This window comes from Pseudorca crassidens, chromosome 16 (assembly GCF_039906515.1).
Source record: "Pseudorca crassidens isolate mPseCra1 chromosome 16, mPseCra1.hap1, whole genome shotgun sequence".
Classification (NCBI taxonomy): Eukaryota; Metazoa; Chordata; class Mammalia; order Artiodactyla; family Delphinidae; genus Pseudorca; species Pseudorca crassidens.
In genome coordinates, this window is record NC_090311.1 from 82,793,679 (window position 1) to 82,819,955 (window position 26,277).

General features: G+C 50.2%; 1 protein-coding gene across 3 annotated transcripts in view; it reads left to right on the forward strand.

Annotated features, from left to right (window-relative positions):
- The first annotated feature begins 571 nt into the window (after nt 1-571).
- PGBD5 (piggyBac transposable element derived 5) overlaps nt 572-26,277 on the forward strand; it is a 113,167-nt gene continuing 87,461 nt past the window's right edge. For all 3 annotated transcript variants that reach the window (XM_067711131.1, XM_067711129.1, XM_067711130.1), the window contains exon 1: nt 572-907. In XM_067711131.1, the coding sequence (XP_067567232.1) occupies nt 583-907 (325 nt within the window). In that variant the 5' untranslated portion in view covers nt 572-582. The remainder of the gene's footprint in view (nt 908-26,277) is intronic.

Consider the following 26,277-nt stretch of genomic DNA (forward strand, 5'->3'; position numbering starts at 1 on the left):
GTCCCGACAGGCAAGGGGACTGGCCGGAGCCGCCGCCCGCCTCCTGCCCGCCCCCTGCCCGCCTCCCCGGCCCCTCGCCTCGCCCGCTCGCCTCGCCCCGCCCCGGTGGGGCGGACGGGGGGGCGTTCCCGGCGCAGGGCCCCCCCAGTCCCTCTCGCCCGGCCCGGGTCTGGCTCCCCATTGGCCGGCAGGCTGGAGGCGCGAGGAGGCGGGGCCCGCCTCTGGCGGCTCGCGCCCGGGAAGGTGGGCCGGGGAGCGCGGGTAGCCGCTGCGGGTAGGGCGCGCGGCGAAGCGGCGGGCGCGGAGGAGACGCAGCGGCGACGGGAGCGGCGGCGCCTGGTCCGGGCCGCAACCCCTGCTTCCCGCCGCGGCCCGCAGCCCGCGGCGCCCGAGCTCCGAGGCGCTTCCCCGGGCGCTGGGCCCGAGGCGGCCAAGACGGCGGGCCGGCCGGGCGCGGGGCGGCGGGCGCTGTGCTGCGGGCTGCGCTGGTGGGGGACGGCGGGCCGCGGCGCGGGCCCGGGGCCCGGCGCGTGCGGCTGGGAGGCGCTGTGGGGGGCCGGCGCGCGGGCGGCGGCCGGGGCCATGGCCGAGGGCGGCGGGGGCGCGCGGAGGAGGGCGCCGGCGCTGCTCGAGGCGGCCCGCGCGCGCTACGAGAGCCTGCACATCTCGGACGACGTGTTCGGCGAGTCGGGCCCGGACAGCAGCGGGAACCCCTTCTACAGCACGTCGGCCGCCTCGCGCTCCTCCTCGGCCGGATCCTCGGACGACGAAGCCGAGCGCCCCGGCCCCGCGCGGGGCCCCGGCGCCCCCGCCGTCGCCGCGCAGGAGTCGGAGGAGGACGAGGCTGGCGCGGGCTGGAGCGCCACGCTGCGGGACCGCCCGGCCCCGCGCTTCGAGGGCACCGGCGGTAAGGCGCGGCCCGGGGGCGGGGGCGCGAGAATTCCCGACGCTCCACGGGTCGGCTTGCGGGTGGCAGCTGTGCGTTTCAGGAAACACACGAGGCTGCGGCAGCGTGCCGGGGCTCCGCCGAGTTCCTCGTGGGTGGACAGGATGAGGCGAGGCCGCGGCAGCACGGGGGAGTGTACCCTCACGTGCTGGGAGTGTCCCCGCGTCCCGCACCAGAAGCCACTCGCCCCTGGGGGGTGGGTCAGAGTTAGGTTCTCCTAGTTGAGGGGATCCTGAAAACCTGGCGTGTCTTAGGGCGGGGGAGTCATTTTGCGTTGCTGGCCCCAGAGCAAGCCTTACCCGGGCGCCAGGGGTGGGGCAGGTAGCGGTTGGAGCGAGGCCCTGGGAGGGCTGAGAGGCCACCCATGGCGTCTTCACTGGGCTTTAGTTTTCTGCAGTTAATCTGAGAAACTTTCCGTGTCCGTGCCGTTGAGAATCTCTTGCGAAAAACAGGGAAGAGTGAAAGGACCAGTTGGGCAGCAACTGGCGTATGCTGGCGTATGACCTAGGCGTATGCTTTTGCACCGGAAAGCACTTTCACGTGTGTCCTGCTTACTGTTACGGTCATAGACCAGCCCCTGATACCTGGAGAAGGGCTGGCAGCTCTGGCTGCTTGAGGTCCTCTTTGCTGCCTCCTTTCTTGGGAGGTGGTTTTAAAATATCTCCACTTTCCCCGCGGAAACTCGGTAGCCTCTGCTCTCTCCCGGAGCTGGAGGCCAGCCATTTGCACTTGTCCTCTGATGCTTTTGTTCCTTGCTCTGCGCCGCCTTCCGTGGCAGCCCCTGGTTTCTGCACACTGTTTTCATGGGTGGAATGGCAAGCAGCCGGTGATGCTGACGACCAGGGAGTGGCCGCAGTGGGCATGATGCTGGGTGAGCTGCGGCTTACCCTGTGGCTCTCCCCGCGGCTCTCCCCGATTATTGTTTGACTGGTCGGGAACACAGCCCATAGGAGGACAGGACCAAGGGACCCCTGGCTGGTGGCTGGACTCGGATCAGGACATCAGGCTGCAGCCTGCTGCCAGGGCTGGCTGGACTCTCAGCAAGGAGTGGTCTGCAAGCCTCCAGCAGTCAGGCTGCAGTGTGGATATGCTAAGCTACAGCTGGGCCTCCAGAGTCCAGGTTAGCTGTGCAGTGTTGGAGGTGGGTACATTTAAAAGCAGGTTCTTATTTGGGCTTTGATTAAGAGTGTGGGAGTTTTCAGTCACATCACTCTGTATAAATCCTTTCACCCCCCCCCCCCATATTTTCCAAAACGTCATAAAGTCTTCCAGCCCCAGACAGCTGTTTTTCATATCGGCTCTTAAGAATTTGTACCTACCCAGAGCCCTGGTTTGGCAGGCTTTATGCAGTGAGTGTCTGTGATCCAGTTTTTGATCTTGGAACACTTGTGATGCGTGTCTGCTTGGGAGGATGCGGTGTTTCCCCTGTCTCAGGAGAAAACAGGGAAATTGTGTTGGGTTCAGCCTGGTTATGAATAAGATTCATGAGTATGCTGCTTTGAGGAGGCTGAACACACTGAAATTTTAAAGCAATATTATGTTTCTTAGTAACCTATAAATGGGAGAAGTTCTGCAGCAGAGCAGTTTAGCCACTGCAGCACAAACGGTCAGGAAGAGCAGCATCGTGTGTCAGTTGGCGTTAGGTTCAAGTTCTGCTTCCTTCACATGTCCACTGAGTTCACACCTGGACCTGAGAATCGCAGTCAAGCACTGTAAGCAAAGACCTTAGTGGTTATTTGATGGTATATTTATACCTATTTTTGCTTTCCTATTTTGTGTAGGAGCACAGCCCTAGTTAAGAACTTTCTTCTTCCTTGCAGTGCCTTCTCCCTGAGGGAATTTGGGGTAGCGGTGGAGGGATGACATTGATGGTTTATTAAGTAAGAATTCAGGTCCCCTGAAACAATGGAATAGGGTTTACGGGGGCTGAAAATAGGTGCAGAAATACGCTGCTGGTGAGAGAAAATCCTTGTGCCTTACCGGTGCGGAGAGAGAGGTGTGTTAAGAGGCATGAGAGCTGCATCCCGGATGCCCTGAGCAAAGAAGGGTCAGCCTGCAAAGTTTACCAAGTCCAGTAGCTCAGACGCTCCAGCCAGAGTGTGCTCCCCACTTTTAAGGAACGCAGCCTGCACCTCCCTCCATCTTTGTTTCCCAGTTTGTTGATGGATCTCACTGGGCTGGTACGGTGGGAAGGAGACCAAGCCAGAGGGTGGCATTTTGACCTGTAATCAGCCCTCATCAAAGAAAACCCCTAATGGAAATTGCTGTTGCTGCTAGAATCAGATGAGGAAAGCAAAGGATTCTAGACTCATGGAACAGGCTTCCTGCCTGCCTCCTGCTGTGAAAAACCACGTAGGCGTCTGTATGGAAATAGGCGTGTACGCATGTGACTGTCTTAAGTGAAAATGCGTTACCGCTTGTGCTGAGCCTGGTTTCTTCTATCAGAAAGAGGTTATGACCGCTGTCTGCGAGCCCTCTTGATGACCTGGAACCCTTTTCAGAGAGTCCCTGTGTAGGAGAGAGACGCTGGGCACCACTGTGCCTTTGATCTGCCTTCAGAGCCGCCTTTGATCTGCATTCAGAGCTGCTTTTGGCCGGGCGTGGGAGGGAGAGTACACAGTAGGGAGACATTGGATGCCCCGGAGGAGGGGAGGGAGGAGGAAGCATTTCTGTGGTTAAGGTTGTCTTCTCAGCCTCTTCGTTCTGTTTTTTTCAGTGTATTTAGCTCCCTAAGTGCACTTAGGGAGGCTCTCCAGAAGTGCACTTATGGGTGGGGAGGTCCTCTCTCTCACACCCCCTTCCCTTCTCTCTCCTCCCGCTAGGTCCTCTTGGGATGGTTTAAGTACAGAGACCTTGTGTGGGTCATTTTAACCCCTGGTGGGTGGAGGGGTCTGCCTGGAGGCAGAAAGTGGTTGCTGGGAGCTCAGGGCCCAGGACTGTCTTCTAACCAGACTCGCAGGGTATCCCCCTAAAATAGCCCCCTCAAGCTGTCAGCCTCGTCTGCCCACCGTGCAAATAACCATGCAAGCGCACTCTTTGGAAACAGCATGAAATTCAGCTGCTTTGGGAGCTCCTGCCCTTTCTGAGCAGTCTTGTGATTCGTTCTTTCTGAGGAGGCAAAGGAACAGGCAGATTGACAGATGCTCGGGGGCTTCTTCTGTTTGGCTTTGTGGGTCCTTTGTCGTGGGAGGCTGGGATCTGAGCTATTTACTCTTTCCATGAGAGCGTGGACTTCACAGGAGTTGTCTTCCCATGGCCCATGTCAGCCACCCTCTGTCATCATGCAGTGGGGAGGTGTGACCTTGAGAAGATGGGGGGGGACGTATGGCATTGATAATTAACACTGTGAAATGTTTTATCTTTAGAGTTTGTTGTTGGTTTATTTGGTTTAGAGTCTTTTTGACTAACAAGGAAGAAGAGAAGCACCTTTCTCTTAAAACCAGAATTAAACCGAGACCTTCTACCGTAGTGGGATTTGTCAGCTAAGATCCTGGGCCCCTCTGGTGTCAGGTAAGCAGCTGCTCCCACCTTTAGCTCTGTGGCTCCGGGGGGAGCTCAGATCATGGTGAGCTATGAGATAAATCGCATGCAGTGCTACCTAATACTCAAGCGCGTGCGCAGCCAGGCAGCTTTCCGAGAAGGGAGCTTCCTGGGAGAGGTGTTTTGCTCTCTTCCTAGGAGTCTTCTCCTGTGGTGGGGAAACTTGAGCTCATGAGGAGTATAATAACCTACAGTTTGCATCTGTAACTTGCTTTTTCATGCATTATCGCACTGAATCGGCACAGGTACTCTGTGTGGGAGTTCTCTTCTCCACTTCACAGAGAAAGACAGATGGGGCTTTTCTGCCAGAGTCTGGGGGTAACGAGATTACCTTGGTTAAGTGATCACCACCGTCTAACTGCTCAGACTTGATAATCCAGGAAAGGTAGTGGGTTGGGTTTTTTTTGTTTGTGTGTTTGTTTTTCACCTAGAATTCTTTCCAGTCAAAAATATTTATATTGGTTTTCACGTTTATACCTGGATTTGCCATTCCCTTTTCTGGAAACATATATAGTCCTGTGAGGCTTAATGCAGGTATGGATTTGTGTATTTCAGTGGGATTTCAGTCCCACAGGCCGGGACTGAAACAGAAGACCTAGGATTTTATCTAGCTTCTGATTTAATCCCTGCTCCCCTGAGCCATGGTAATGGGAGGTCAGAGCCCCTCTGCGGGGAGCAGGGCTTTGAAAACACCAGCACCCTGGGGGTTCAGTGTGGTCTAGTACTCAGTTTTACAGTGTAACACTCACCTTTATTTTTAAGAGCTGTGAGTATATTTTTTTCTTATTAACAAGTAATATATGTTCATTTTAGGAAAAAAACCAAGAAGAAAAACGGTAAAATTTTAAAAAATCCCATAATCTCCCGTTACTCAGAGATAATCACAGTTAACTCATTGAGTGTACCCTTCATAAATCTTAGGTTACATATTATCGGTGACCTGCTTTTTAGTTCTAATTAATATATCGTAAACCTTTTCCATTTCAATTTTAAAGTGTCGTTTTAATGAACCAGTTCCCTTTGGGTGGGCTTTGGGTTCATTGCCCCCCTCCCTGTTTACATATATTTATTTATATTTATTCTGCTGTGATAAATATTCTTGAAGTTTAAGTTTGTGTGCTCGTCTTTAATATATTCCTTAGCATAAAATGATCAAAGCAGAGTTGAATAAGGATTTTGCACATTTTAACATTTTTGACCTCTCTTGTGAAATAGCATTCTGGACGCGCAGCTGCTTACACCCTGGCCAGCAGTGTACCAGAAAGTCCATTAGGAAGTCTGGCTTCTAAGGCAGCAAACCAACGTGTGATTCCTGCTGGTAGTGTGGCCCTGAGAGGGTGTTCCCTGTAATAAAGCTTACTGAGGTGTGACACACACAGCACGCGAGTCACCGCGTGCAGCACAGCCCTGCAGCTCCCCAGCTCAAGGTAGAGTCCCTCCAGCCCCTTCCCAGTCAGTACCTAGTACTTTTTTTATTGCGGTACCGCAGGCCTCTCGCTGTTGTGGCCTCTCCCGTTGCAGAGCACAGGCTCCGGACGCGCAGGCTCAGCGGCCATGGCCCACGGGCCCAGCCGCTCCACGGCATGTGGGATCTTCCCGGACCAGGGCACGAATCCGTGTCCCCTGCATCGGCAGGCGGACTCGCAACCACTGCGCCACCAGGGAAGCCCATATCCAAGTCTTATTTTTACAGTCTTTTTTATTTCGCCTTGTAGCATTCCATTGTATAAACACTACAGTTCGTTATCTATTACCCTATCAGTGGACTTTGGGACTGTTTTCAGGCTTTTATGAATAAAGCTACCAATATTCTTGAGCATGGTTTTGATAGACATATACATACTTTCCCTGGGCCGTATATACCTAGGAGTAGGATCTCTGGGTCATAGAACAGGTGTGTCGTTTCAGCCTTGGCGCCGTAGACACCATGGGCCGGGGGGATCCTTTGCCGCAGAGGCTGTCCTGTGCGTTGAAGGCTACTCAGCAGCCCTCCTGGCCTCTGCCCGCTGAAAGCCAACAGCATGCCTTCCTCTAGTCGTGACAAACAAACTTCTCTCCGGGCACTACCAAGTGTCCCTTGGGGAGCAAAGTCATCTGCAGCGGAGAACCACTGCTGCAGTAGATACTGCCAAATGGTTTTCCGTTTATACATGCACCAGTGGTGCATGAGATGCGCCATGTATTCGTTCAGCAAGCATGTTGAACCCTGCTGGGGTAAGTAAGGCATGTCTCCTGGGGTCCAGTAGGAGAGACAAAGCGAAGAAAAAGAGGTAAGAGTCTGTGATCAAAGTAAACCTGCATTTAGACGGGATTCCAGAGGTACCTCACCTAATCCAGCTGGGTTGCACCTAATCCTCTGGCAGAGGTGGCCCCAAAGCTGCATCTTGAGGAATAAAAATGAATCAGGTGAAAAGGAAGGAAAAAGGCATCTCAAACAAGGGAGCAACTTAGGCAGAGGCTGGGGTGGAAGGTGGAAAGAAGCTATGCCATCTTTGCCTATGGGCAGCCCCACTCTCCCTTGAGCTGAGCATCTTTACTTGAGGCCTTAGTGAAAATGGCTTGAAGTTTGATGTTTGTCATTGTTACCATTGCAAGAAAACTGTAGCTGGAATCTGAAGTTGAAGTCCAGGCATGGGTACGGATTTACCTAGCAAATGCTGGATCCCCCAGTGAGGGGAATTTGGCAGGTTTAGCGAGAAATAAGTGCTTAGAGAGGGTGGAATCCATGGAGAGGCACTGGGGGTTTTTCTTTAAGGAAGGAAGAGGGGATATGAATGACAACCAGAGTCAGTGTGGTAAAACCTTTATGGCCAAAGGATGTATAGTATCAATATTAACTTAGGGTGAGGGGGAGAATGTCATGCTACAAGAACAATAGGATACCTAAAATATCCTGTAACGTAAAGGGACGCTCTGCCTGGATTGGCACATGGTATAAAGAACTTTCTTCCCCTTGTTTGTGAATTCCAGGAAGAATTACTACAGAAGTATGACTGTCTGGCCATACTTTTTTTGATTTATTAAATGCATACTAAATATTAGGTGTGTATTTAATAAATCAGTTTATTAAAACAATTAGAACCACAAATTCTTTCTCTTCTTATATCCTTGCCATTGCTTCCAACTTTAACCAAGGCAACATCACTCATTGGTCAAGGCATTGGAGCTTTCATCTGCTGGGATTCCCAGATTCCAGTTTTGTTGATGCCCCGCCCCCTGCTTCTATCTCTCTTCCCATTGGCTGTGGAAGAAGAGTGATCTTTACAAACCGGAGCTCATCCACTCACTTCTCTGCTTAAAACCTTTCAGTGGCTTCAACTTCAAGCCAAAGGGAATTCCCAAGTCCTTCGCAGGGCCTGCTAGCCTTCCGGTCCCACGTTCCTTTGGGTACCTGTCCTACAGCACTCTCTCGCCACGTGACCTGTCCATCTCAGAGCCTTTGTGCCTGCCAGACCTTCACCTGGAATGTTCTTCCCAATACTCGAATAGCAGCCCTTGCTTGTTGGTCATTGGTGGTCTTGGTTCAAATGTCACTGCCTCCAAGAACCTAAAGTCACTGTCTTCCCTCTGGTCCCTTTTAGCACCCATATAAGCTAACTCTTTCCCAGGGCTGAGACCTTGGATGTCTTGGTCACGGTTAGAACATGGTAATTCCTCAAGTTCTGTTGGATGAATGAATGAACAAAAGACTAGATGGATGCGGAAGTAGATTTTTTAAATGGGGGTGGGAATTGGTGTCGGTGAATAAATGTTTACAAGGACCTGTGCGTTTTTAACATCTAAATTGTGGAAGCGTGGATGGGGAATGAGTTCCTTCCCAGGAAGGCACTGAAGCAAGTCTAGGATGTGTTTAACAGGGATTTCCGTCCTGGATGGAAGACTGAACTCGTTGGCCTCTGGGGAACACTCCAGCCCTGGGCTTCTACAACCTGCCCACTTTGTAGTAGCTGGAGACCTCCAAGACAGGACTGTGTTAGGAATTTGCAGGGAACCAGCTCCTTGTACAGCTTAATTGTTTAACAAACGCCTGTGTATCACTTACTGTGTGCAAGATAGCGTCCTGAGCACTTTCTAACCTATGTAATCCTCATAACAACCCTGTGAGGTCAGGACTATTATTTTTCCTTTATTTATTTATTTATTTATTTTTTTTTTGCGGTACGAGGGCCTCTCACTGTTGTGGTCTCTCCCGTTGCGGAGCACAGCCTCTGGACGCGCAGGCTCAGCGGCCATGGCTCACGGGACCAGCCGCTCCGTGGCATGTGGGATCCTCGCAGACCGGGGCACGAACCCGTGTCCCCTGCATCGGCAGGCGGACTCTCAACCACTGCGCCACCAGGGAAGCCCAATTTTTCCTATTTTCAACATGAGTCACAGAGAGGTTAAGTGACATAGTATGGACTGGTCCCTTTGATTAGGGTACAAGTAAGCATCATACTTAAGCATGAATGTGAACCATGGTATATGCCGGTCAGATCAACTAATTAAAAATAAGTCCCTTGCAGGGGGCTCTGAGTTGAAGACCATTGTCATTCTGCAAATCTGTCTCACCCATTGACTCTCATCCCAGGCTTTGGCTGCACTTAATTTTCCAACGCCCCCCCACCCCACCCCGTGCGGCGAGAAGGGCCGATGCCTGGGTTCTGGGCAATGGAAGATGAGGCAAAGTGTGGACCCCATGCTCGGGCCTGACCAGGAGGAAGGCTCCTCTGGGCCACACGTCAGAGATGCTGGGGCCAGCAGATGAGAGGACCTTGTGTCTGAATCAGCATTTGGAGCACAGCCACCTGTGGATCAGTCATATCTGTCATGGACTAAATTTATGAAGAAATGAGCTTCCCTCCTGGCAGGGGCATGCGGTGGAGGGCGCGTTTTACAGGAGCCAGCAGAGTCCTATTTGCGCAGATGGTGAAGAACAGAGACGGGTGGGGGAAGCGCATTCAGACCAGCAGGGCTCTCGCTGATCATCTATACAGGATTCACGAGGGGAGACTGTGGGAAAAAAAGCCTAGAGAAAAAGAATGAATTATTTGCATTCTCTCCGTGAAGTTCCCATTGTAACTTTGGAACAGGTGAGATGACGCAGGTAAGCAACGTGCACGGAGTATTCTAGACGCAGTTATTCATCGCACGTTGATGTTTTGAAGTGGTAGAGGGTTTGGAAGGGGCTTGGGGGTCGGTTTCTGGTGGGAGCGAGCATGCCCAGGGTAAAGGGCCTGGGCTCTGCTGCGTGCTCGCCCTGCAGTCTCGGGCAGGGGACCCAGTGGAGCTCCGCACCGAGAATCAGTAAAGACATGCGGGAAAGCACAGAGCTGGTGCTTCGTTCCAGGTGGCTGATTCTCATTCCTTTCAACTACTTTTTTCCTATGTGGCCAAAATGGATGGATATTGTGCTACTTAGAAGGTTTTCAAAACTTTTTAGCGACCAGAAACCTCAGGACAAAACCAGGAGGCTCTCTTGGAAGCCGGAGGGAGAGGCCCCGGAACCCACCCAGCTGGCCTCCCCACCCTCTCTGGCAGCCCCCGGTCGCGTGGCACCCTGTGAGGTGTTTCAGGATCCCTCTCCCATCTGTCGAGGGCCTTCATCTGGTGGAACCCAGGCTGGGTGGGGAGAGAGACTCCACGGGCAGATGATGGACATCGGTGAGAAGCAGTTAGTGTCCTCGGCTCTGCTGGGCCCCATCCTCTTTCCCATGGTGGAGAGGAAACCAGTAGGTGAATGCAGTATTGTTGCCTCAGAGCCACCAAAAAGCTTCTGTGGCAAAGGCGATTAAAAATGTAATTACTTTAGAAGAACCAGAGAGGGAGGAGACCTGTTTTCTCAAGTTTGGAAGACAGAGTTACAAAGAGAATATAAGGGATTGGGATGAAGGATAATTTTCTGGGAAGAAAAAAATAGAAACAAGTGGAATCGTTTAGAGAGTGGTTAATGAAGGGCTTGCTTACGTGAGCTCCTTCTACATTTGGGGAAGTGGAGAATCAGTAGCATCTTCAAGAAGCTTCCCTGGGACCCCCGCTGTGTCAGTGGGGTGTGCTGAGTAAAGACGCCAAGGTTCCATGAGTGAGTAGACCTTCACTTTAGAACTCACATTTGAAAAAATCTACCCCTCCTTCCTCATCTGCCTGTAATGATGCTTGCTCTCCTTGGGCCCCAGCGTTTGAGGTAAATAAAAATGTTCCATTTGGTTTGCTCTTAGCACTATTGTATTTCAGCAAAATTCCCAGTCAGGCTTCCTTGGCTAGCTGAGAAACTGGACCACAGGTACTTCACCTGAGGGGACATGCATTCAGAATTCCAGTGGAATCTAGAAAATTACGTCATTGGAAATTGGCGATAACTCCAGTGAGAAGGCGTTTAAGATTGGAAGAGGTGAATTTTAGGTAAAAATCAGCAAGTGTAAATTCACAGTGTGTATCACACGTTTATAGACTCATTGTCTTCAAGAAGTTTGGCAGAGAAGAAGTAGAAAGATTTTGAAAAGATGACGGTAAGTTCAGGGAGACGGCAGATTCCATCAGGGAAGTTGGCGCGGCCGGCTGCCAGGGTACAGCCCAGACTCCGCGTGAGATGCTGTGTTGGGAGGGAGGGGGACCTGTCCCAGCTCAGCATCCAAAGCGCCGCCTCCTGCAGGGCAGCTCCAGGCACCCAACGAGATCCTATGTGGTCTGACAGAGGAGGCGCTCGGTGAAGTACCCTCCCCACTGTCTTGCTGGGCTCCTAAGAGCAATTCCCAGTGTCCCTGCTGCCAAAGGACCAGCCAAAGCCATGTGCCCCTTGGGGTGTGCCAACATTCTTTCACCCCAGCAGGTCATTGGCAGCAGGGCTGGAAAACGTTTAAGTACAGCTGCCTGGAAAGCTAAAGTTAAACGGCCCCCAAAAGAAAAGCTCTTGAGTTCAGACGTCATCTCTTCTTTTGAATACACTTCATTCATGTGGCCTGTGATGGGCCAGGCACTGTGTCAGCAGCTGGGGCTTGAGAAGTGGATAAGGAAAGCATGGTGCCCAGCCCTGAAGACAGGAAGTGCTCCAAGACTTGTGACCCGTATGGTGGGTGCTGTCGTAAGCACAAGGGCATCCTGGTGCTGTGGGAGCCGCCAGGACCAGCACTTCTGTAGATCCGTAAATGTGACCGGCACACGGCACCAAGGGAAGCCAAGGATGGTTTGCTCAGATACCTGCTTCTCACTGGCTCCAGAGTGGCTCCCCCGGGATGGGATATCAGGAGCTGGGCACGCGGGATCGCTCTGCATAGAAGGATCACAGCTGTGACTACGTTCTGACCTGCAGCCGATTCCCGTTTCCGTTAAGGAGTCCAGCTAAAGGCGATACTGACAACAGATCATCTTATCCTAAACTTGTTACTGGGAATTAAAAAAAAAAGTCAGTGATGGTTGTGGAGTTAAAAAGAAAAGGAATACTTCTTTTCTTGGTAGTTTTCATACTGTGCAGTCTTTTAAAAATTATACACGTGAACTGTCTAATTTTATTTACATGCGTTAATATCATACATGGGGTTTAACTGCAGTCCTGTTTCACCCTTTCTTGTTAGAATTCTCCTCACTGCCTGCCTCCCTGTCGTCTGTGTTGACCACTTGTTGCTCATTCGCAAACACATTTGTGCATATACATCATGTGTAGGAGTTTTGGGGTCACTCTTTGACAAATACAGACTCACTTTATATACTTTGTATTATGCTCTTCTCATTCAAGAATACTTCATCAGTAACTTCCTTCTATTCCTAGCTTAGTTTATTTTTATAAGGAATGACTGCCAAACTTTTAGCAAATGCCTTTATTTTTATCAAAATGCATTTATGGCTGTGGTCCTATTTTTTATTCACATTTAATTTATGGACAAAGTAAATTTCACTGATTTCCTGGTATTGAGATTCCCTTAGTTTCCTGGAATATATCCAAGTCGGTCTCTTTGATAGATGGCTGAATTCCCTTGTTTGCTGGTATTGGTTTAGTGTTTCTGTAGCTAATCCATCCTAAGCCAGATTTGTTCATTGTTCCCCCCCCCCATCTCTCTCAGGTCTGAGTATTAAAATAATGCTCAGCTTCACAAAATGAATTGGCTTATTATTGTTTAATTGCCTGTTGCCATTCAGCGGTGGAATTATGCGTTAGATACAGCTCAGCTGTGAACCTGTCTGATCCCAGTACTTCTGAATTTTCCACGTCTTGAATCATTTTGATGATTTATGTTTTCTTAGGAAATTATCTATTCTAGGTTTTCAAATTTGTTAATGTAAAATTCCATGCAGTTTTGCAAAATGGTTCTTTCGGATTTGCTTTCGTAATCTGCACTTGCTTTTATGTGTCTGTTCTCAGCCCTGGTCTTCTGTGTTTGTACATCCTCTCTCTCCCCTATCCCCTCCTCTCCTTCCCCTCCTTCCTTCACTTTCTCCACTTTTCCTCTCCCCCCATCACCCACCTTCTCTCTCTTACCCTTAATTGGGCATGTGAGGTTTTTCTGTATTATTGGTCTTTTCAAAGAATCAGCTTTGAGGGCCTTCCTGGCGGTCCAGTGGTTAGCACTCCAAGCTTCCACTGCCGGGGGCTCAGGTTCGAGACCTGGTCGGGGAACTAAGATCCTGCCAGCTGCGTGGTGCGGCCCTCCCCCAAGAAAAACCCAAAAATTAGCTTTGAGTTTATTCGTCCCTGTTACGTTTTCTTTAATTTAAAAATTTATCTTTGTTATAACTTCTTTCTTTTGATTTATTGAGCTGTCCTTTTCTAATTGGTTTAGATGAGTGCATGGTTTTTTATTTTAAAAACTCTTTAGTATTGAAGGCATTTGACACAAAAATATCCTTAGAGTATAACTTCTGGTGTATTCTGTAAGTTTTGGTATCCTTTCCATTGCTTTCAAATTTTTTCCATTCCTCCTTTTGATTTCTTCTTTGACCTAAGAGTATATTTCTTAATTTCTAAGTAGTTAAGAGTTTTTGTTACCTGATTATTTAATTCTGATTTTATTGGATTGTGATCAAAGGGCTGTCCTTTAAACCTTTAATTTGAAAGGTTTGTAAAGGTTTTCTTTGTTGCCAGATATCTAGTTAATCTTTACAAACGTGGCATACATAGGTAAGAAAAAATGTATTTTTTATTTGAGGGAAGTAAGGGTGTCTGTCTGTTTCTCTATCCTCTCTGTTTTTCTTTTTTCTGTCTAGTAGATATTCCCGTTTGAAGAGCTGAGTTTTTACCATATGCTTGCATATTTAGGAGTCTTTAGCTGCCATGTTGTTTGGTGCGTGAGTACTTATACCTTTTATATCTTCCCACCTAAGTGTGCCTGTAATAATGTCCCTCTTCATCTTGCTTAGTACCTTTAACTTTAAATCCAGCTTGTTGGCTGTTAATTTGCCTTTCCTGCTGTCTCCTCCCTTGCATTTGCCGGGTATCTCCTTGCCTGGGGCATTGTTTCCAACCCCTTATTGCCCCTATTTGTGTTTCACAGACAGCATGTAGTTGGATATATATTTTTGACACACGTGATAGACTCTTCAGTTGGAGAAATCAATCTGTACACACTGTTTTTTTTTCCATTTTATTTAGTTTTTTAAAAAATTTTTTTAAAGATTTTTTTTTAGGCAGACCATTTTTAAAGTCTTTATTGAATTTCTTACAATATTGCTTCTGTTCTTTATGTTTTGGTTTTTTGGCCACAAGACATGTTGGATCTTAGCTCCCTGACCAGGGATCAAACTTGCACCCCCTGCATTGGAAGGCAAAGTCTTAACCACTGGACCACCAGGGAAGTCCCTGTACACACTTAAAAGGATGACAAACAAGCATGATTTTATTCCTTCCATATTATTTAATTCACTTTTTTTTCTTACTCTTTTCCCTGTTTTTGGTGTTTTGATCAAGTTGTTCATTCTTTTTTTATGCAATAAATATGGAAGTTCTTTCCATTTTGGGGATAAGAGCTTTATTGAGATATAATTCACATGCCATACAATTTACCCATTTTATGTGTACAATTTAGTGGCTCTTAATGTATTCCCAATTGTGTGAACAGTCAGTTTTAGAACATTTTCATCATCCCCAAAAGAAACCTTTAGCCATCACCCCGAGCCTTAGGCAACGGCTAATTTACTTTCTGTCTCTATAGATGTGCCTGTTCTGGAAATTTCATCTAAATGAAATCATACAGTATGTGGTGATTTGTGACTGGTTTCTTACCATTAGCATAATGTTTCCGAGGTTCATCCATGTTGCTGCATGTGTCAAAATTTCATTCGTTTTAAAGGCTGAATAATATTCCACTGAACTGATGTATATACATTTTGTTTACTCATCAGGTGATGAACATTTGGACTGTTTTCACTTTTTTGTTACTATGAATAAAGCCAAAACCTTCATGTACAAGTTTTAGTGTGGGCATAGTTTTCATTTTCCTTGAGTATGTAGCTAGGAATGGAATTGCTGGGTTGTATGGTAACTCTCTGTTTAACTTTCTGAGGAACTGACAAAATGTTTTACAAAGTGGGTGGCCGCCAGCAGTGTATCACTTTTTTTTTTCAGATTTTTTTTTAATGTGGACCATTATTAAAGTCTTTATTGAGTTTGTTACAATATTGCTTCTGTTGTATGTTTTGGTTTTTTGGCCGTGAGGCATGTGGGATCTTAGCTCCCCGACCAGGGATCAGACCCACACACCCTGCATTGGAAGGCGAAGTCTCCACCACCAGGACCGCCAGGGAAGTCCTGTGTTTTGTTTTTTTGGTAGTAGCCATGCTAATGAGTGGGAGGTGGTACCTCATTGTGGTTTTGATTTGCATTTCCTTAATGATTAGTGATGTTGAGCATCTTTTCATGTGCTTGTTGGCCGTTCCTATATTTGTATATTGTAGAAATGTTTGTTCACGTTTTTTGCCCATTTTGTCCAAATGGCTAAACATTTGCCTAAGGCAGGACTGAAGCCAACTGTAGAATGAACTTCTAGGATAAAGACACAGTCTGAAGTTTTGTTCTTTTAAAAAAGCATTTATATTTTATTAAACATTTTAGGTGTCAAAATTCAAGAGGTTGACAGTATAGTACAGGAATAGCCATTTCTCATGCTGTCGGTGGCTTTCCTGTACCTGTAGTTGCACCGCTGCGCACCTGTGAACACTTGTGTTCACTTCCTGTTGGGCTAGGGAAGGGGCAAGGTGGTCGTGTCTGCCAGCACAGGGACGTGTGCCAGTGACAATGCACCTTCCTCCCTCACAGTAGCTCTTGAAGGTAGAGACTTACCTTCTTTTCATCTCCTAGACTTGAGGCCTTGGTCAGTCTGTGGGGTGATGCAATGTCATTGGCAAAATCCCACGAACTAAACCTTGGTTGACTGCTTACAGGTATTCTTTGAGTATTTTTTTGGAGTAAACTTCAGATGTTGCCTCACTTGTAATTTTTACTTCTAATATTTCTGACTGCAACTGCTACCTCCTGCAGTCCCTTGAGGAAAAACTGGGAACGTGGCAGTGGAACAGTGTGTTTTTCTTCCACGATAACAAAATCATTTCTGAATTTCTGTCTGCACCTCGAATTTTGGTATACGAGCATGGATATGTGCATGGATTTTGGCGTCTTCCCGAGGAGACGATTCGTATCACGTAAAGAACACTTACGCTCTTGTGACACGTCAGCCTGGTGACCCAGGATTCTGCGGGCCAGCCAGAAAGGCAGGACCGGGGGTAACTCCCTCACCACTGTAGGCTTTCGGCGGTCAGAGGCCTCTGGATGTGTTTGCAACCTTCACACGTGTGCTGTGCAAGATGCAGAAGGAGCACATTCATTCAGGGGAACAGATCTTCAGAATCACATTTTCCAGGAGGAACTTCGTAACTAGGATTCATAGTTTGGGTGATTCAACAGTTCTTCATCTTCTAACTACTGAAGATGGTAGTTATTACCCTCATGGTAACAGACACTTTGAGTGTAGCGTTAGTTTCCATAGGCTTAAAACTACAAGACGTTGTCTTCTTAAAGGGCACTCTTGTAAGGTTATTTTAAAACTTGACTAATGGAAACAAAATTATTCTGTAACACTTTCTTTTCTTCATACTCTATTATTTTCCATAGATTGGAAGTGATTTATTGTGGATGTTGTCATAAATGATTGTGGAATTTTTTTCTGTTCCTGAATTTTTAAGCTGGCAGAGTTGACTTTCTGATTTTAATTCATCTTCACTAGGTGAAGAATTCACAAATAGGACTTTTTCTTGAAATACTCATAGCCTGAATGAAATTGAATGATTATAAAATTACATTAAGTTCTCAAGGGCTGTTTGCTTTAGTCTTATGAAAGCTAGTGCCTGAAATAATTCTACACAGATTATAATTTTGATATAATCTAAACTGTTTTTCTGCCTTCTGTCATTACTGAAATTTTATGACTCAGTTCTGAAGGATAGATATTTTTTCTAAAGTTATCTGGACTATGTACGTGTAATGTTTGTATTAACTGTCATTCTGTTTCTTGATTTAAGTATTTGAAAGCTCTTAATCTTACTACTTTTTTAAAATAAAATGGTCAGCTATTCCAGTCTTTAATTACTGCAACATTTTACTCATACCAGTAAATATACATTTGTACTTTAACTTATAGAATTCCACCATAGAAAGCTTATAAGTTTATATTTTCAGCCTGAGTTATATCTAGAATGCTTAATTGTAGTCAAAGTGAATACTCAGATATTAATATCCAGTCTGAATTGCATGTCCTGTGCCTTGTGCCTGAGATGGCTGTACTGCTTAGGCGTGATGAGAACCTACCTGACTAAATGGTGTCGATCACCCATTACTTCAGGGGTGTCAGAAATGACACTGACGCAGGCATCGGCCTTCAGCCTCGCCAGGGCCAAGACCGTTCAGCTCGTTAGTCATCAGTTTTCGCCCCTCTTTGCTGCATGGAGTCTTGTTCTATTCCATTTGTTGTTAGAGCTTTTCCTTCCTTGTTTCTCCTCTGCTGTGGTGCCTGGTGCCTAGTGGTATATACTCTGAATTCTTGTCTTCAGAGACCTTTCCTTTTATCGTGATAGCTGAGGAGCCTTTATTTTGATGCCTGGGGAGGCATTTTCAAGTCCCGTGGTTCTCAGACGTTCTCTCACCATCCGGGCTGCTCTGACATCGTCCACAGCCAGTTCGTGTCCATCTCCATGTTCTGTTTCCTTTTTAGGTACGAGTTCGTTCTGCCTGAAGAACAGTCTTTTTTTTTCTTTGTCCTTAGATTCAGAAACTTAACTGGCATGTGGCCCTTGTCTTATCCCTTATGTCCAGAGCTGGGTGTCCTGTACTGCCTGTCCTTCATCTGTCCTTTTCTCTCTCTCTGTCTCAGGATGTAGCTTGAAAGTCTCATAGCCTGTCCCTTATGCTTTTCATTTCTTCATACTTGGGCTTTTCTGCTTTATTTCTTGGACTCAGTCTTCTGAGTCAGTGATTCAAGGGATCATCTGCGACCACCTTCTCGTTCTCTTTGCCTGAAGAGTTGTTTAGTGGGGAAATCATGTTTTATAGTTACAGGGAATCTTTTTTTCCCCCATGTGTGTTGCCGTTGCATCTCTTTGAGTGCTATTATGACTATTTTAATTAAAATTCAAGTTGGCATCTGTATCTGCCAGCAGCTCTCTCTCCCTGAGTGAATGTTCTGTTTCTTCTGAGTCACCATACTCCCTGTGCTGTGAGACCCTTGGAAGGGCGACTGTCTTTCTTTGTGGGCTTGTGGGCCTGGGTGGTAGAGAGAAGACAGCTGACACGTCCACGGCTGACACCTGCAGGACCTCCTGCTTGTTCTCTCAGGCTCAGGGGCAGGAAGCCTCGCCTGTTCTCCAGCTGTTTCTCTACCTGTGGAGCCTGGGAATCTAGGTGAGCACACAGGTGAGGCTGACCGTCCTCCCAGGTCCACAGGTGTTCTCAGGCCTCCTGCACCTGGGGCTCCAGGGCGGTCCCTCCAGCGTGAGGCAGGAAAAGGTGGGGGCAGGCTCCCCTCCCCCCGGAGCCTGCGGGTCTCCGCACCGGAGGGGCCTGGTGGGGACAGGTAAGGGCCGTGTCGGAGTCACCGTGTTCTTTCAAAGAGAAACGTCAAAGACTCTCTGAAGGAAAAGAATAAAGGTTTATTGGGTAGCATTTAAAATATTTTATTGCACACTTGGGTAAGTATTGTTATCCCCATTATACAAATGAAACAGGCTTTGCGAGGTTAAGGGATGTATACCATAAGCAGTAGTGCTGGAAGCAGGGGTCTAACTCGGCTGCTTGGTCTTTCCGCGAGAAGAGGCCTGGCACGCAGTGAGCATGCCCTTGAATGTTGGCTCGTGCTGTCCTGTACTGCTCTGCCATCCCCACGGCTACAAACGTGGGTGCTTTGGAGGAAACAGCGGAGAGGTGGGTGGCTTTCCAATGAGATTCATGTTCAGGGCTTCCATTCCTCAAACTTCCTTTTTTTGGGGGGGGGATTTCTTTCTCTTTTATTGGTGGTGGGGGGAGTATATAATTGCTTTACAACGCTGTGTTAGTTTCTGCTGTACAATGAAGTGAACCAGCTGTATGTATACATATAGCCCCTCCCTCTTGGACCTCCCTCCCTCCCACCCCCCATCCCACCCATCTAGGTCATCACAGAGCACGGAGCTGAGCTCCCTGTGCTATACAGCAGGTTCCCTCTAGCTATCTATTCTACACATGGTGGTGTATGCATGTCAATCCTAATCTCTCATTCCTTAACTTTCTAACAAGGACTTGGTCTGGTAGTTGCTGGGATGAAGACAAGAAGCCATTAAGGGCAGGAGTCTCCCTGAAGACCCTCATTCTGGAACACCAAAGTCATGACCATGTGAGCAGTGGCTTGAAGTGGCCTTTGGCCGGAGGGACGGGTGTTCAGCTGGGCCAAATGTTACATAATTGAGGCCTATTAAACGTTGTTCTTGCTACCATAAAAGACTTTTAGCCTCGCTTAAAATTATTTTGACCTATTTTCCACGCTTTCTACGTGGAGATTAAAAGACTAGTTCCTCAGAGCCAAGAGAAGGTGGCCCGTTTTCTGGTCTTGTCCCGGCCGGGTTCCGTGACCTTCAGCCAGCCCGTGTGCCAGCATCGGCCGTAGCTTATCAGACGCCTGGGCAGCTTCTGGCTTCATGTTGGGTGAAGCTTGAGAGTGTAAAGAACTTTTTGAGTCAAAGTTCCCAAGTCTGCTGTGAGTCCAGCCAAATTTTTGAGTTCTCAGACTTCCCAGCCTCTGGTAACTCACTTGGCAAAGTAATTTAACCTGAGCCTCAGTCTTCTAATCTGTAGAATGGGGACATAGTGGGTCCTCACAGCCTCGTCGGAAGGCATAACATGTTTGTAAAGTGTCTGTGTCTGACCCTTAGCCAGTCCTCCGACAGTGTGTGTCCCCTTCCCCTGCTCTGCCTGTCCCCTGAACCCTTCCCAGGCCTTTCTTGAGGATGAAGAGGAGAAACTGGGCCACGTGGGCAGCTTCTATGGGCTCCCCAGGCTCACTCCCTTCGGGGGACCAGTCAGGTGTGCGCGTGGGTGTCGGTTTCCTTTAGAATCCGTTCATCTGGACAGCGTTGCTTGTGAGAAGTGTGGATGTAGAATATGTTGAGTGATGTTTGGCACAAGCATTTCTTTTTTCAGGGAAGACCGGGCAAGTCTGAGAATTCACAGGTTTAGGCTGGATGCCCTGTTTGGCAGACGCCCCTGCTTCGATCAGCCATCACTCCTGGCAGGGGCTCTGTGGCTGGGGTCCTGCTCTCTTACACTGTAAGGCAGCTCCGGCCCTTGGTCCCCCTTCCCCAGGCCCCTCCGCATCACACTTCCGTCCAGGTGCCTCTCCCGCCTCGTCTGGGGTCGGCAGGTGTTTGCTGCCTGGGCACTGCCGGCCGTGCAGATGCCCAAGGCCTCTAGTTCGGGAGATGCCCGGGCAGCAGAAATCCTGCTCAGAAGATGAGGAAGCATGTGAAGCCTGGTTACTTACTGATGCCGACGTGTTTTCCATGTTTCTTTAACCCTCCGGAAGTCAGGGGAGAGCGGAAACTCTATACACTTCTTTTCCTCCCTGCTCTGGCTGCCATCCCCACGTTCAGAAAGAAGATACCTCGTGCTGGATCCCGGCACCCCGGGCAGCTCCCCGGCCTGACCGTGGCAGGCCCTCAGCTCCGACAAGCCCCTCCCAGCACCACGGCCCCTCTCTGCCCTTGAACTTGGCCTGTGAAGGGTCTGCTGCTCGCCCTTCTGTCCCCAGGCCGCAGGCACTGAGGTCCTCCCTGTGCCAGGTCAGGAGTTCCTTGTGAGAAGAGCTACCTCAGTGCCAGCAGGCAGTCACTGAGCTTCTCCCGGATGCCGAGGACATGGACGTTCACGTGCCCCACGGGCTGGGCGCGGGCCGCGTCTCGTGGGCGTTGTGTGCACCCCACGGCCGCGGGTGGCCTGTGACCCGGGGGCCAAAGCCAGCATCCTTTCCTCACATCCCACAGCCTCCCGAAAGGGGGACGTGGCAGTCCCTGCCCGACAGTCTGCACGGGGCTGCCCTGCTGATAAATGTCAGGCACGAGGCGGGAGGGACAGCGGTTCTTCCCAGGTGACGGCAGACAGCACACGCCTCTCGGGATGATGGAATCGCCTGGGCTTTCACGTCTCGTCCGAATTCCCAACCGTGTGCCTTGGTAGCCAAGTGACCCCCTCGGAGGCAGGTTTCTCATGTGGGAACTGGAGGCCCCTCACCCCGCCTGACCTGTCCAGCGTTTGTAAAGCCCCTTCCATGGTGCCTGCATGTAAAAGGCGCCCAGGAAGTGTTGGCCCTTTTCCTGCTCCTGGTCTCCCGTGTCCATGCGGTGGACGGTGAAGTAGACAAGTGTTTATTGAGCACATGTGTGTTTCAGTCACCGTTCTAGGCTCTTGGAATTCGTCAGCGAACAAGACAGGTTCCTGCCTGCGTGAGGTATACGTTCTTGAGGGGGAGACAGACAGTTAGCGATAACCAGGGCGAACAGATGGTGTGTTAGAATGGAAACATTAGGAAAGAAGCAGTGGACAGGATTGGGGGCTCGGGGGTGCTGGAGCAGGGGACAGCAGTCCGCTGCACGGTTCAGTAGGGCGGACGGGATTAGGCCCCGTGGAGAAGGTGAGATTGGAGCAAAGGTGAGGGAGGTGGATATCCTTCCCGGGCAGGCAGGGGAGCGGCCAGTGTAAGGCCCCAGGTGGAGGTGTGCCTGGAGGGGAGGAAGGCCGAGTTGCTGAGAGTGGGTGACAGTGCGGAGGACAGGCAGTCCCAGCGGGACGGGCTGGAGGCGGATCACGGAGGGTCTTGCTGGCCGTCGGAGGGGCATGGCTTTAACTGGAGTGAGATGGGGAACCTTTGGGGTGTTTTCAGCAAAGAGTAGCCTGGCCCAACACAACTTTTAAAGAGATGCTCTGGGGCAGGTGTAGGATCTGGCCACGTAGTGACCTGAAGAGCGGGGCTGGAGGAGTGCAGGCCGCGATGGATGTGTCTTGAAACTAGAATCAACCACGTGCCCTGATGGATCGAACGATCCGACCTTAGGGACTGAGCTTTGGAGGAATCGTCGGCAGTGTTGACGGAAGAAAGATGCATCATTTTCCCAAAAGCTTGGCTTGACGCCGGGTGGAGCTGACGTCAGCAGGGTCTCCTGACATCCTGCAGTTGAGTCACCCTCGGCCTCCCCCGTGTCCTTGTTAATATCGTTGTCACTGGTGATGGTGGTAGTGGTGTTGGTAACAGCTGTCTGAGAACCAGACCGCAAGGGCTGGTGTGCGTTGGCTGTTATGGCTGAGTTCCCAGGTATGGAGGAGGTGGGCTTAACCACTTTCCCCTATGAGGTGAGCATGTTCCGGCATCACCGGGCCAGTGGGAGGGGCTCTGGAAGAGGGGCCAAGGTTATCCCTGCTGTGGAGCCCTCCTGAGAAGACCTGCTCCCCTGGGCATCCCCGGGCAGGACCTCCAGCTCTCTGAGTAGTTGGCTCCTGAGAAGATGCCAAGTGGCCGTCGGCAAAGCTGGGAGGGCTCTTCTTTTGCAGGAGGGCTGCCAGATAGAACACAGAATGCCAGGTCAACTTGAATTTCAAATAAACAGTGAATCATTTTTTTGAGTGTAAGTTTGCCCCAAATACGGCATGGGGCATACTTGTATGAAAACATTGCTGTTGTTTATCTGAAATTCAAAGTGAAGTGGGCGTTCTGTATTTAACTTTGCTAAACCTGCCTAGCCTCTGTTGGTGTGTCCTTGCTAAGGGGCGAGGTGCACCTTCGTAACCTGTCAGGCTTGCCGAGTAACCGACTTGACTTTGGAAGAGACGCTTCATTGTGTGGGGAGAAGATTCTGTGTGTTCTTGGGTCTGTCCTTCCCCGTCGTCTGAGCAGAGAATCAGGTCTCATCCCGAGCTCTCATCAGAGCACTGTGCAGCCTGCCCTTCCTCTCCTATTTCTCCCACGTGAGTTTTGCCGGGGGACTCCCTGCTGGCCCACTGCTGGGTTTGAAGTCCTCCTGGATGAGGCAGTGCTGAGGACCGAGGCTCAAGGTCTTCAGCCCGGAAAACCCAGGACTAGGAACCGTGGGAGTGGAGTCGGGTGCCAGCGGCGCAGAGGCCTTGGGCTGGCTCTGCCCTCTGAGAGCTTATGGTCTGCTCTGCTGGGGAGACCTCTGCTTCCAGCCCTGTCCTGAGCACCTACTCTGCTAGGTAGCCCCTCCCTCTGTTATGGGCTGATTATGTCCCCTCCCTAAATTTGTATGTTGAAGTCCTAGGACCGCAGAATGTGGCTGTGTTCAGAGATAGGGCCTTTAAAGGTGATTTCATTGAAGTGAGGTCATTAGGCTGGGCCCTCATCCAATGTCACTGGCGCTTATAGGAAGAGATCAGGACACAGACACGCACAGAGGGAGGGCCCTTGGGGACACAGGGGGAAGACGGCCGCCACAAGCCAAGGAGAGAGGCCTCAGGAGAAACCACCCCTGCAGACACCTTGACCTTGGACTCCTAGCTTCCAGAACTGAGAGACAATAAATTCCTGTTGTCTAAGGCTCCCAGGCTGTGGTGCTTTGTTTTGTTAAGTCCAGCCGATGACTAGACCATCAGCAAGGAGATGCGAAAGGCAGATGAGAAAGCAAGGCAGGGAGGCTGGCCTCCCAGGGCTGAGATGAGACATCTCAGCTCTGCAGGAGGCAGGTCTCGCAGGGAAAATACCATCCAGCTCTGAAGCTACGGGGCTGTCGCTCTTCCTTGAGGACCCTGACCTTCTTTACTAAGTGTCTTAGTTGTCACTTGGTCGGTAACATGTAACGGAGGAGTCACAGCTCAGCCGAGTTTTGCATGTGCATGTACCCATGTGTTCTGGGGGAGGCTTCCTAAGAATGTTATCCTAGAGCTATTTTTATGGCAGCGACATCTCCGGGTAATTAAAATTATTTTTATATCGTCGTTCTTAGGAATGAATTTGGTAAATATTCTTTAATACCCTCTGTTGCCTAGGCTAGTTTGCCATTTAAAGATTCATCTTCTTTCGTAAAAATGTCACCTCCAGGGTCAAAAACTAAGAATTTGAAGCCTGGATTAATTTGGAGGCGTCAAAGCAGCCCTTGATTCTAGATTACTGGTTTTGTTATGCTGTAGAACTTCACGTTGTAAAATTTTTAATGTTTTCTATGTAAGTGCAATTGGTGAGTTTTTGCTTTAGATTCCACAGTTAGGGGAACAGTGTCCTAAACTTAAATTGGACAAGTTAGCCCGTGAGGGTAGCAGAGCACTTGGCAAACCATCACAGCTTGACAGCTGGGCATCCTCTCCCTCCTTACAGCTTCCTGAGCTGGGATGGTGGCCGGGGGATTTCAACCGCAGGGGCCAGGTTGAAGCTTGCATGTGAGCGTACCGGTGTGGGTGGCCGGGTAGCTGTAGATCTCATTAGCGTGTCTATTCCCAGCACCCGGAATTGGGCCATAGAGAGCTGACGATTCAGCCTGAACAAAATGGAACTCCCTCTTTGTGGCACCAGTGTGCCTCTCAGCTGTCATCTTAGGAAGGACCCCGAGGTGTGACTCCAAGCCCCTGTGGCCCCCAGGTGCGTGAAGTTTCAAGGCACCCTTCTGAGTTTAAAACTCGAGTGATGGTTTACTTAAGTACCTCATTAGTGGTTACACTAATCCTCTCATCCTCACATGGCCCACGGGTGGCTCTGTCCTGGTTTAAAGGATGGAGGCTCTCAGTGGTCCATGGGTGGGCCAGGTGCACCCAGGGGCTTCCTGTGATGCCCCTCAGGTATGCTGACCTCAGCGTCCATGGGGCTTCCTGGAGTACCTGTGGAGCTTACCAGTCCCAGAGGACCTCGGGAGCGTGTGCTCCTGGGGGTGTCCCGAACCTGCCCCTGCTGCAAAGGCACAGCAGTACTCCATGCAGAGACAGGTCTGCAGGTCCCTAGGATGGAGAGCCCCACAGGGGTGGCAGATCAGGGAGGGGGGAGAAGTGAGGAGAGAGGAGGGGGGGAATGAGGAGTTCAGGCAGAGGTGCTTAGGGAGGGGAGGGGGTGAGTGGTAGGGGAGGGCATGGGGGGGCAAGGGGGCAGAAGAGGAGGGGGGCGGGAACAGACGAAGGGAGCATCTTCCCCTGCCGGCGCTCAGAAACACTGCCCCGAATGCAGCGGCAGGGCTGGCTCAGGCCTGGGCCCTGTGGAAGCTGTAAGGGAAACCACACCAGGGCTGGTGAGGGCGATGGGCAGGGTCACCAAGCGTGCTTGCCCGGTTCACGGGTGGGAGGGGCACCTTACCTTGGTGCTTTGGGAATAATCCTGACCAAGGGGTGGGTAGTCTCCAGGGAGATAAAAAGATAATAGCATGTTTCACTGAAAACCTGGGTAAAGGATGTGGGCTGGTCCTTTGGGGAGTCATAGGTAGGGTTGGAATAGGAGAAGGGGATTATGGAGGGTCCACAGCCCAGCTGGGGATGAGAGAGAAAGGAGGGCTAGGAGCTCGGGGCCCTGGGTGCTGGGTGCCAGGGCAGGACCCCACGGCCAGGGGCAGCAAAGCCTTTAAAAGCCACCTGGGTTTCTAAGCTGAGCGGGCGGTGTGGGACCCTAATGGGTAGCCTCTCTGCTGAGCTCTGTCCCCAGCTGGTGGCGGACGCTGGAAGCAGCCAGTCTGTGCCCCAGGACCAGACCCTCCCGTGTCCCCTGAGAGCCCCGAGAGCCGCCTTTTCCTCCTCCGCCACGTTGCCCTCCAGGGCTCCTTGAGTGAAAGTGACAGAGCTCTGGGTGCTTTTTAACTGACTTTGGCGGGGGAAAGAGCTGCCTGGAATTAAACAACACTTGACGCTTTAGGTTGAAACAGGCTCAGACGGCAGCCATCAGAGCCCTCCGCCTCATCGGCTGGGCTGCTCCCACCTAGTGGGACAGACTGGGGGGTAATCCCAGCCCTAGGCCCCTAGGGTGTGGGCAGAGGCGGCCATGGGCATCCCGGTGGCCACAGGGCTTCCTCTACAGGGCCGATCCCCGGTGACACCTGGCTCCCCCACACCTCTCAGTGCCACGCCTGTGGGATAGGGGTCAGGAGGTGCTGAGGCCACCTGGAGCAGGTGCCCAAGACCAAGTCCAAGGCTCATCTCTCGTTTCTGAGTCCTCTCCTCTTTACGTCTTGCTGCAGTCCGCAGACACCACAAGAGCAGAGTTTTTCAATGATGCCTCGAGCCCTTTGATGGGAGACCCTGGTGGCTGTTAAGTGGCCGTTGCCTTCTCTCTGCTCGATCTTTCAGGATGCAGGGCATGTGAAGAGAGGGAGGATGCTGGTGCGGACCCGGC